Source organism: Nyctereutes procyonoides, unplaced genomic scaffold, assembly GCF_905146905.1.
Source record: "Nyctereutes procyonoides isolate TBG_1078 unplaced genomic scaffold, NYPRO_anot_genome, whole genome shotgun sequence".
NCBI lineage: Eukaryota > Metazoa > Chordata > Mammalia > Carnivora > Canidae > Nyctereutes > Nyctereutes procyonoides.
This window is the reverse complement of record NW_026575025.1, coordinates 8,970,465-8,982,802: the sequence shown is the minus strand read 5'-3', so window position 1 is coordinate 8,982,802 and position 12,338 is coordinate 8,970,465. Positions and strand designations below refer to the sequence as shown.

Genomic DNA, 12,338 nt, shown 5'->3' with positions numbered 1-12,338 from the left:
CAGAAAGGCTGTGATGACCCTACTGGGAACAGCCAGCTGAGGACCAACATGACAGGTGATCAGAGTCTCAAAAGGTTTACAGGTGACTCAAGTTTAAGCTGCTTCCATGGTGAGCTTCTAACCTTACCACGGACTTTCTGCTGCCTTTATATTTTTCTCTCCATTTGTATTTTGGACCTATGTATAATAGTGTTTTACAGTAGTCAATTTCTCAATTACTTATAGGTCCCCTCAGACCCTACCTAAAAACCTCTTCCTATCAAACAACCCTTCAGTCATTCACTAGGGAAGCTGGGATGACCAAACTAATAATTCCCGCTTCTCACAAGAAAACAGCGAGAGTAAAAAGCAACTATGGGTAAATCCAGCATGCTGCCCAACAAAGACTGTTGCTAACTACATGCCCAAGGGTTGCCAGGGCAACTGTTGTTCCTTCTGCATGGCTAAGCAAGTAAGTTACCATTAGTTAGTTTTTATTGGGAGAGAAGAGCAAGAATGCATTAAAGCATTGCAAAAATATCAAACCACCAAGAATAGAAGGCTCTGTACTCAAGAAAGGTGTCTCATAAATGGCTTTGCGGTACCCAAACCAGCACAATTCCCAGGCATGAGATCCCCAAATCAGACCAAGAATGTGCTTATTTATCCATGTGGGCTACCACCCCAAAACAGCCACTTATCTTTAGAATAGTAGGAGTCATGGTTTGGATGCCATTCAACTGATGTAGCATGAATTGGAATTAAATAGAACAGCTAGAAATTATTTTTTAAAATACAAGGCTAAAAATAAAATAAATAAAATAAAATAAAATAAAATAAAATAAAATAAAATAAAATAAAATAAAATACAAGGCTACATAGGGCATTCTTTTGTTAAAGGACCTCTTTATGCTTACAAGGCTTCCTACAAGGTAGACTGAGAAGACGTGCTTGTTGATGTAAATGCATGTCAGGGTCCCGTACTTGGCTTTCTCATATATGGCTGTGAAGTCCTTTGGCTCTTCAAGGACCAAACTTGGTGGTTCTTAGCCTTACTATTCCTTTGGCCATTCTGTTCTCATTTTGTACATGCAATCGCCCCTTCACAATGAAAACATATACACCAAATGCTTGGCCACAATCCCCTGCAATTTGGATCCAGCCTGTCCTTCTATGGAGACAACCTTTGCCAATCTTGGAAGACCTTCTTGGCATAGAATCCAGCAAGCACTTCCCAGTTCTTCCCCTTCTTTCTCTGCAGAATGTGACACTACTAACCACTTTCTTCCTTGAAAACCCGTCCCGTTGGCTGCCCACAGGAGCACACTCCCCTGTCCTTCCATCTGCCCCTTCAACTGTGCTCGCCGGGTCTCTGCTGTCCTAGGCCCTTTGGAAACTATGTGCATTCTCTGGCTGATAAGCATCTATCCCCAGCCCCCATATGGCTCTTGCAACTGAAGCACTGGCAGCTCCCGAATCACTTTCTCTAGCCTCTCTCCTAGATTACAGATGCATATTGCCAGACACCGCTGGCATCTAGATCTTACTGAGGATGGACTCCTCACACTCCACATGCCCAAACTGAACTCACCATCAAGCTTCACAGCTGCTTCTCCTCCTAAGTTCTCCATCCTGCTCAGTAACACCACCATCTGCCCAGCTGCCCAAGCAGATAGTGAGGCGACTCCAGGACTCTTGCTTTCCCTGACCGCCTCACCCAATTAGTCATAATGTCCCCGTGGATTCCACTCCTGCAGCACCCCTGTGGCCATCTACTTCTCTCGGTTCACAGTCCCCAGCCTGAACCATGGCAACAACGCCCCTACCTTTTCTCATCTCTCCCATTGCTTCCCCAACATCCTGTTGTCTACCATGTGCCCAGAATGATCATCCTAGTATAACATGTCACTGGCAGGCTTTAAAACTTTCAATAACTTAATGCCCTATGAATAAACCCATAATTTTAAACAATGGTCATATCTCTTTCCCACCCTCTACTCCAGCCATGATCTACTTTACTTATTTGGGCCCTACTCTCGTCCCTACAGCTCCATTTATTAATTCCCTCTGCTCTCAACATGCTTTACTTGGCCGACCCCCCATCCCCTTTAAGACTCAGCTTAGGAAATGCTTTGCTCAGGGAGCCTTTGCGACGTTTTACAAATGACAGGTCACCCTTCCTCTGTATTCTCAGAGCACCTGAAATTCTCCTTACTCCAGCTTGTATTTTAATCTATTAGGCGAGTCTCATTTTATAGTGATTCTGAATCCACCCCTGCTTCCAACAGATTCATTGTTAGCTGACTACAGTGAACCACTGACAAAGCACTTGTGTTTGTGTTCTAAACAGCACAAAATAAACTGTATTTGATGCTATGTATTACTTCTATAGAGATCTCACTTCTGTATGTTCATGTATTGGTCTAGTCTCATTTTAAAAACAGTATCTCAACAAAAGCCCAGCTAAGAGGTAAGTCATTAAGTCAAAGGTCAGAAAAGACACAGGCTGGGGAGGAGACATGTGAGCAATGTGACTAAGATGGGAGCCCCAAGGGTGCCCAAGGGCTCTTCTCTCCCAGATGGTTTACCCAGTCCTCTGGGGGTTCAGGCTGACAGTGATGGTACGCTAAAGGAGGAAGACAGTAGCCACAACACAAGCTAATGGAAGTCTGTCAAGAGACTGAGGATTTTGACAAAGTGGAGATCAGGTATTGCGGCTCCCGGGGTCCCAGTACTGCCACACATAAGCGACTCTCTGGCCTAGCGGTGGGGACAAACCCCCAGTGCATTACCTAAGACAGTAATTTTATTTTTAGCAATTATTATGTACTGGTGCTATGCAAAATAGACAAACCAGTTATGATCTCAATCCTAAGACTCATTCTTTGTAGTAAGTGCTATTAAATCCATGTGACCACCAAGCTCGTAAGGACGTGCATGCCTAAGATCGTCCACCTGGTAAGTGGAAGAGGTGCGATTTGGACCGAGGTCTGTGGCTTAAGATCCACTGTACTAAGTCGACCACAGAGTCACAGTGTGGGTCCCAACTCCTGGGTAGAGGGCCCACGGCATGGCCATCACCACCATTTCAGGGTGTCCTCCAAATTGCAAGGCAGCCCTGTGTGGGTATCAAGAATTACAGCCAGATATAAGAACAGCAAAACAACATCAAAGCTTCCCGCACGCTCGGGCTGGGTTCTGTACTGGAAAAGTCCTGGAAATGCACACTATCAACGTGAACCAAGGGAGTGTGAGGGCCATCCACAGCCTGGCATCTTCAGGAGTTGAAGATCCAGAAAACCCCGAATAAGACTTTAAAGAGTTCACTTCAAGTTTGTCAGGCACAACAAGCATCTTCCATCTCATGTGACCAACACATACTGGCGGTGGCTGCCTGGAGCAGGGTGTTGGAAAGGACTCTGAAGCAGCCTGTAGGCTCAGCAGCAGAGAGTGTTCGGATCAACAGAGAAGTCTGACAGTTGAGAGTGAGAAGTGGGTGACCCAGTCCACTAGATCTAGGACAGGTGCTCCAGAGTTAAGATAAACCTATTCCACTGGCCTTGTCTTCTGGGTCTCACACTGACTCGTGGCACTGTCACGACCCACACCCCGTATCACAGCACTGACTATGGGGGTATGTGTGGCCTAGCCATCGAGGCACGAGAGGCCTAAAAAGCCACAATCTCCTAAAATGGCATTATAATTCAAGTTTGTGGACTGAATTTATGAAAATGGATTTCTTGTTGTTTCCTCTTTCCAGATGCTAAAGCCAACAGTCAGCTTGTGGCTCTTCAGACACTTTTCAAAAAAAGAATCTGTGCAGAAGAAATAATTTTTCTCCTAAGCAGAAATGTTTCCTTAAAAAGAACACATAAGCTGTTCAAAGAAAGTAGTTCTCTGCCAGGTGAACTCTAAACAAACTGCAGAATAAGGATGGCAGCTGCACACGGAGAAAAGACCCTGAGTCCATAAGCACAAGTAGGCCGCCTCCTTTAGGACAGGGCTCAGGCAGCTCTGGCTTTGCTTCCGGCTGCAATTTGAAAAAGTCTTTCTTAAAAACTGGTAGAAGTGTATGGTCAAGACAGACACTGGAAGAAATACAGTCTGAAAGAATACCTGTGGGAACTTGAAAGAACACTGCTGTGAAAGTGACCTAGTGTAGGGCAGTCTGCTCCTCCAGAGTATGGAGTTGCATCTGTCAACTCACACATGGTCCCTCAAAGTTAGCTACAACCGACCCTCCAAGTACTCAAAACCATCATTCTGCAGAAAGGTAATTTGAACAAAGTCAGCCCCCTCCCATCAGCAGTCACGGGGAAGTGCTGCATTTCTACTCAGTCATGCTGAGACCACAGCTCAAATGGCATTTATAGTCTGCTCGGCGTCATTGTGTACTTGTTGTATCCTGGAGCTAAAGCGTAAGCTTCCTGAGGGAGGAACCTGAGTCTCATTCATCTCTGTATCTCTTCAACAACTAGTAGGCTTTTAAGTATTTGGTTTACTAATAAACATTTCCTAGATGGTCCCACAGCAGTCAGTACGCTTCCAAAAACTACCTATATTATGCTCTTTTAGACTCCGTGGTGTACTGAGTTCAGTATGTATACAGTAGGAATAGAGTTAACGCCCCCCGTGTCACAGAGCCATCCGGTGTGGGCAGCGTGGTGGCCGTGTCCGCGCTCTGTAGTGTTTCATGCACATATTTCTAAACCAGGCTTCACAAGTCTCCAGTTTCACCAAGGAACCAGACTCCGAAAACAAAACGTTGATTATGTTCCATTTATTATTAGAACCAACAGTCAACAGTGAATGACGGGCTAACTGCTCTCTCTGTTCACCTGGGACATTAAAGACTGGAATAGGAACACAGTACTGCTCTTCCACTATGGGGGTTACACCTGGACTCTGACCCTCCAGCAGCAGGCGGATGCAGGAATTCACGGCAGTGACAGTGGCCATCACAGGACAAGCCTTCCCTTCTCTCCAGGGTTTTCTGCAGGGGAAGGGTGCATCCACGCTGGGCTGCAAACATCTGAAGATGGGGAGAGGAGCCTCAAACAACCCGACTCCAGAAGGCACAGAGGTGCTACCAAGTACCTACAGACACTTGGCATGCCAGAACAGGAACCCCTAGGGATCACTGAGTCAAAACCTTGAGGCTTTATTCCTGTCAGAAACAAGTCAGACTAAAAAGCCTACAGCTTTAGTGGCAATGAGAGGAAACTGGTGTTACCCAGAGGAAACGGCAGCCATGAGCATGGTCCCAGGACTTCAAAGTTCCACAAACATGACGCGTTTCCTTTTGCCCGGCTAGGCTTGCTTCGCTTTCTTGCCTCTTTATTCTCCATTCTGTTTCCAGTTTCCATATGGTCTTGCCCCCACGCACAACTGGCATCTTAATGCTGGCTTCTTCTTTGCACCTCTCTTGCTCCTTTCAGTGGTGGCTAACGCACCACGTCACAGCACAGCGACATTTGAAATGCTCCTCTATCACAATTCTGAGTCTGGTAACTGGTGGTTTGGTGAATGGGCTCAGTTCAGTTTGCAAAGGGCAAGCAAACGGTAAAAAGGCAGAAGCTTTGAGGCCAGAACTATGAACTGCCCAAGTTCGCATCATGCGTGCTAATGGACCAGCTTGGCGCATGGACACGTCCGTGCCTCTACGCCTCTACCCAGTCCTTCGTATTCCTGTAGGACCTACCGCCATCACGACAGTCAAACTAACACCTTGAAAATGTTTCTCTCAAACATAGGACGACCCTGGAACACATGATGAAGAATGTAATATCCAGTTACCAGGAATTCAAGAAAAGCAGACAGTTCAGTCTAGAGTACAGGACTGAATCTAGAGGCAGGATACAGACTGCTTTTGTGCTCAAATCGTTTCTAGAACCTTGCAGTGCTGCTGAAGCACACGAGTCCCAGAGCTTCTCTCAATTTTTAAAAGATCAAAACTACTGAAGTGAAGCACACTTTAGAAAGATCATTGTGTAAAAATACTTTAAAAATAATAATTAAAAAAAGAAGATAGATGCTTATCAATCTCCCTTACTTACTTGCATTGTTTTTTTCCTGAGTGGTATCTGCATCAGTGTTAGAGCTGACAGATTGACTGTCTGAATTTTTGCTGCTGTCACCTAACTTTTTAAGCCTATTTAAGCGTTTATCTGTCTCTCTGAGTCCGTATTTGCTATTGATAACAGGAGCAGGTGCAGGCAGTCCCACTCTGGATTTAAAAGCACCGGTTCCCCGTCTGAAAGAGAAAACAGCACAGGTTAAACAGACAGTATATTTACTATAAGGTCAGCTGCTGAGGGCTCATGGCCACATCAAGTTCACAGATGAGGCACACTCACGAGGCCTCCATCATCATTGGAAATCTGCTAGGTCTAACACTCACAAAGTGGCACCCAGGTGGCTCAATGGTTGAGTGTTTGCCTTCCACTCAGGTCGTTATCCTGGGGTCCTGGGATGGAGTCTCACATCAGGCTCCCTGCAGGGAGAATGCTTCTCCCTCTGCCTAGGTCTATTTCTGTGTCTCTCATGAATAAATAAAAGTCCTTTTAAAAAAAATGTTTAACACTCTCAAAAGAATTAAGTGTATCTAAAATTAACACAAAAAACTCCTTTAAACCTTAAATAACCTATGATTATTATCAATTAATTATCAATCGCCCACGAGAAACTCCTAGACCTTGTAGGTAGAACTAATTCCTCAGTTTCAAAGCTGCTTAATTGATAGATCTACATTATATCTTAAATAACCTACCCATTAATTATATTCCAGCTTTGCTCTACGCAATTTAACTCTGTAATACTAAATATTAAGAATTAAGGAATTAAAAAACCCCAGAGAACTTCCATAAATTAAGTCATTATATAGATCTTGATGTTAGATACAAACAAATCTTAATTGAAAAAAAATTTTTTTAAAGATTTTATTTATTCATGAGAGACATACACACAGAGAGAGGCAGAGACACAGGCAGAGGGAGAAGCAGGCTCCATGCAGGAAGCCTGTCGTGGGGCTCAATCCCGGGTCTCCAGGATCACGCCCTGGGCTGAAGGCGGCGCTAAACCGCTAAGCCACCTGGGCTGCCCTTAACTGAAATTCTGTATAAGATGGCTGTATCAGTGAAAATTTAACTTCCAAAACAATAAAAACTGTTTAATTTCTTTCAAGTTATTGAGATAAACGTGAATGACCATAATTAACACAATGTTACTAAATAAAAGACAATAAAAGACTTGCTTTTAACTACGGAACAAGAATGATTTGTAGCCTACTCTAATTATTTTTATGTAAGTTCTTCTGAAATGAGGGTGCTCACGAAGAGGCTCTCATCAACCTTAATGAATCTAGCTTTGCAGACGTTAATTTTATTTGGTGACTACTTCTACTCAACTCAATTTAAGAGAAGTTGTTAATGAGATTTTAAAAAGGCCCTACATATTACAATTAAAAAGTGAGAAATCTTTTTGGCCAAAATGTCTTCACGGATTTGCTTTTTTGTCCTCAGCTTGTAAATGAAAAGCCGTATACAACAACTTTTGAACACACAGTAAACTGTGGGTGTCCTCCAGCCTAGAAGCAGTACTGGCTTCCATAAGATCCTGTATGATTCCTTCCTTTCAGGATGTGGATGAGGACAAAGTAACTTCTCCAAGTAATTGGAGTGCTCAACTTTTAGCTAAGGGACAAAACAAAACTTTTAATTTCCCTTCCTACCATCTTACGTCTTAAAGCTAGGGGCCACACACCCAAACCTATCGCCAAAACTCTCTCTGGTAAGTAGGGTGAGCATTCTTGCTTTCTTCACCTTTTCAGAACAGATTTGGAACTCTATTTTTATTAATGTTTCTATTAAAATCACAACAATCTTATTGTGTGGCTGCCTCAGTTCTGATCTTGGAATGTGAGTTAGAAATCATGGTAAAACGCCCAGGTAATCATTACCCAGGCAGGCAAGCAGTTCCACTTCACTCCACATTAAAACGTGCAGAAAGAAAATACAGTTAATGTCAAAGGTGATTTCATTTCATGGAGATTAAGAGAGTAATACATCATTTTCAGATATTCCATGCCTCTTCCCCATAACCTTTAACATTTCTGGTTCCTATCTAGAAAAATGGGCCATATTAAAAGTATGCTTAAATACAAATGATCATGATGGAATTATTTTTTCTGGAAATTAGAGGTTTTTTTTTTAAAGTACTCTACCATTCATCTGCTTCTCTACTTCCCTGATTTTTTCTAACTTATGCAAGTAAGACTTGCTCCTGCTTGCTGCAACAAGCAAAACAATCCTAGGATCTAAATCCATACAGCAAAAGTTGACAGTCAGCCACCCTGCACCCCCAGAGCCCTGAGGTACCAGTGTTAACTGCCTGCCAGTGTGTCATCCTTCATTTGTTTACCATAGTCTGTACACCAGTCTATGTGGTTGGTTTTTAAGCAAACGAAACCAAAAACGAAACAAAAATGTACAGTAATACTCAGCAATCAGCTTTATCATTACATTTTGTACAAATACATCCAAACTGAACATGTTTTGAAAATTGTATTTTTACACTGAATACACATTCCATGGTATATTCTATCATTCCTCATTGATGGTTACTGAAACTTGCAGGGTTTTTTTTTTTTTGTTGTTATATTGCTATAGAAACCAAATCTTTACTACCACTCACATTTCCACAGGACAGATTCTTCCATATGGGACTGACTGCCAGGTAAAAGGGTGCACTTATTTTGAACTATTGCAGATAATTCGTGGCCCTACTAACAGTGTATGAGTGCCCGTTTCTCCACATCTTCACCAGCACTACAGAGTATACCTCTTAAATTTTACCAATTTGATAGTGACAACGAATACCCAATAGTGTTTTAACTGCCTTGTTTATGGCCATGATTTTCTGTGAGGCATCCTCCTTACCTTTCTCTTCTGGAGTCTGTCTTTTCCTTATGAGTTTCTAGGAGCTTCTTTGTTATTTGGATTATTTACTCTTTGTCACATGTGTACTGTTTTCCCTCTGGTTCATCAGTTGTCTTTGACTTTACTTTTGACCAGACATTTTCGTAGTCACTGTTTCTTATTTCTTTCGAAACATGTCCACTACCCCAAGCTTAGGCAGATAGTCTAATTTTTTTTCTAACAATTTTGCATTGTATTTTAAAACAAATCTTTAACCCATCTTGAACTTAGCTTGGTTTTCTTCTAGATGCACAACAAATGATACTAACATCATTCATTAGGAAAAATCATCATTTCTCCTAATGTGATATCAGAATCTCACACACATTCGCCTCTGTGTCCTTTTATCTGTTTGTGTATTTCTGGGCCAACAGCATCAAATGTTGATCATAATAGTCTCTTAGTTATTTTTGAGGTCTGTTAACACAAATCTCCTCTAACTATACTTTAGAAATGTTTTCTTGGTTATCATCAGACATATTTCAATATAAAAATAATCTAGCCCTTCATATTTTTTGGTCCTTCATTAGACTTGAATTCCTCACATTTTCTGCAGTAAATTCCATAGCATTTACTTATGAACACATTACATTCACAATAGTGATCATAAGGATAGTTAGAGCCAGAAACATGCATCAGATGGATCCTGGACACTTCACCCATGATCTCAGTGCCTCTGTGAACTTTCTGCTCACCCATTTCTTCACGGGGCCACCTCTTCTCAACCTACAGTCCCTGGAGAGCACATGTGTGCATGTCCCTCTCACTGCACTGCTCTCATAGCTGGCATCATGCTAAGTCTTGTTGACCCAGCATGTACTAGACCTAACATAAGTTAACTACTCAGTTACTATCTGATGAATAACTGAAGGAGTCCCTTTAATTAGTTTTACCCTCTCAGGTGTTCCTGAGAATGTCACAAACATTTGCAGTCAACCTTTAAAATCAAACTGCTCCAAATGTCTGAAAATAGCCATGGCTACTGTTTGGAGTAACATTCATCTGACCAATGAGAAACTGAAGCTTACAGAGTACTAATTTGCCTGAGGAATAGGATGATAAGTGCAATTCTAGACTATGGTAAAAGAGCTGCTTCGGGTTTGGTTCAGAATCTTGAGTATGGAGTTACATTTTTCAGGATAGCCACCAAAAGCTTATTTAGAATACTGTTTGCTTTGTTCACTCATTCCTTCATTCAATGACCAAATATTTATCAAGAACCTACTATCTGGGACGCCTGGGTGGCTCGGTGGTTGAGTGTCTGCCTTCAGCTCAGGGTGTGAGCCCGGGATCTGGGATTGAGTCCCGCATTGGGCTCCCTGTAAGGAGCCTGCTTCTCTCTCTACCTATGTCTATGTCTGTCTCTCTCATGAATAAAATAAATCTTTAAAAAAAGAACATATGTGCCAGGTACTGTTCTGGATGCTGGGGATATGGTAGTAGTGTAAAGGACAAAAATCTCTGCCTCCACGGGGCTTACATTTTAATGGGCAAATAACCAGAAACCACAAAATAACTTTATGTTAACATCTGTGCTGTTCTACATGCTTCACGTAAAATAACAAATTTAAGCCTCACGGTGACCCTGTGAGATTGCTTCTAACATTATCTCCACTTTACAGACGAGGTGATTAAGGCATAAGAAGCAGCTAAGTTGTCCAGGATCATGTAGCTACTGAAGTGCAGTCAGTCACAGGATTTCAACTCAGGCTATTTTAGATGTCAGGCACCTAAGTGCTACACTATGTTCTCCCTAGGAAATGATTTTGAAGTGTTATTCAAGTATAATTAAACTACTTAATGGATTAAAAGTCTTTTTGTGGGCTGGTCTAAGATTCAATCAACACTCAAATCATTTTTTATGTAGAAAATGATAGTTTTTATACCACTCTCTCAGCAGCAGCAGGAATAGGTTTTCTGCCGTTTTTTATGGCAAAGACCCTGGTGATGGGAGAGAAGTGGCTGGGGTAGTATCGTGACTCCATGCTTCTACTGTCTCATGACATAGGGGGATTCTCCAAACTACCTAGAAAGAAGGAAACTGGGGCGTTGGGGATTCACTACCTCCCCCCAGGCTGGCTGGCTGCAAGCTGGGTGTTTTCAGAGGTAGAAGTAGTACTACTGGACAATCCTGCTCATATTTGTAAAAGCAGTATGAAGTGGGCAGAATTAGGGCTTTGTCATTTCGCTGCAATGGATTCAGACACTTTAATTTCTGTACTCGCAACATGGGCACATGACTAGTACGCTCTTCTCTCAGGACTGCCGTGGGGACTGAATGCATTAGGTCAATAAAGAGCCCAGCACAGTACAAGAAAAACAAATTCAACAAATCCAGGTTTACTCCGCTATGTGGCCTATACGAATGTGCACTGCCTTGTAAGAAGCCCTCCTGCAGCACTAGCCAAGACAAGTTTGTGAAGCCATCTCTGGGAGCTCTGCTATGCAGAAATCAGTGCAATGAGTGAGTGTGAAGCAGCAGTCTTGCTAAGTCAGATCTGAGGATTTCTATGAGGACTCCAGAATCTTTATGGGTCACAAGAGGTTCCTTATTAAGTAAAAAACAGAACTCAGGAATGTGAAAAGTATGTATATCAAAACATAAAAATTCCTGTGGTGAGCACAGCAGAGATGCCAAATCATTATGTTGTACATCTGAAACTAATGTACTGATGTGTGTCAACTCGAGTAACTTGAATTAAAAAAATTAAAACAAACATAAAAATTCGAGAAGCCACAGCTTGGTAATACACAAGACAACTTCAGGGTTTTCATGTGATTATCAGCAGTGAATATCACTTGCTATTTTGGGGCAACCCCACTCTCGCACTGTGTGTGTGTGTGTGTGTGTGTGTGTGTGTGTGTGTTATTTCTCATTCTCTCCTTAGGCACATTAGTATTCTGACCTACTCAGAAGAATAATAAGCTGGTAAGAAGACTTTAAAGGATCAGGTGCCAAAGTCCCTCAAGAACTCTGCATCTCTGACTGTTGACATACACTGTGCGGGTGTATGACACCAGAACACAGAATACCACTCCTGCGTGTGAGGAGGAAGTGATGTTAGTGCACGCCCACAACCACCTTACTCAATACTTTACCTTTCACAAGTGTAACACTCGCAGAACTCATTATTTTCTCCAAAAAACCCGTCTCCATAATAACAAGATATCTCTTCTCCAGGTTCAATGTCTCTCAGGGCCTTCACACACGCTGTGTCTCGACCAGTTGACACAAACTGAAATACAATCGACCCATTAAGAAACTCATACCTGAGGCAGAAACAAAATATTTGAAATAAAAAAATGTTTCTGCTTACCTTACAGTTAGGTCTGCAATCTGAAAAATGTCCAAAAGATAAAGTCAATTAACTGTAGATAAGATCT

The 12,338-nt window shown here is 42.3% G+C and overlaps 1 protein-coding gene across 4 annotated transcripts in view; it reads right to left on the bottom strand.

Moving 5' to 3' along the window:
• KMT5B (lysine methyltransferase 5B) overlaps positions 1-12,338 on the bottom strand; it is a 57,477-nt gene that overhangs the window by 5,147 nt on the left and 39,992 nt on the right. For 3 of the 4 annotated variants that reach the window (XM_055309250.1, XM_055309262.1, XM_055309256.1), the window contains 3 exons: positions 12,272-12,291; positions 12,054-12,190; positions 6,036-6,232 (listed from right to left, as the gene is read on the bottom strand). In XM_055309250.1, coding sequence (XP_055165225.1) covers positions 6,036-6,232; positions 12,054-12,190; positions 12,272-12,291 — 354 coding nt within the window. Of the gene's footprint in view, positions 1-4,744; positions 5,740-6,035; positions 6,233-12,053; positions 12,191-12,271; positions 12,292-12,338 lie in introns of those variants that run through there. The other variant, XM_055309268.1, reaches the window with a different exon arrangement.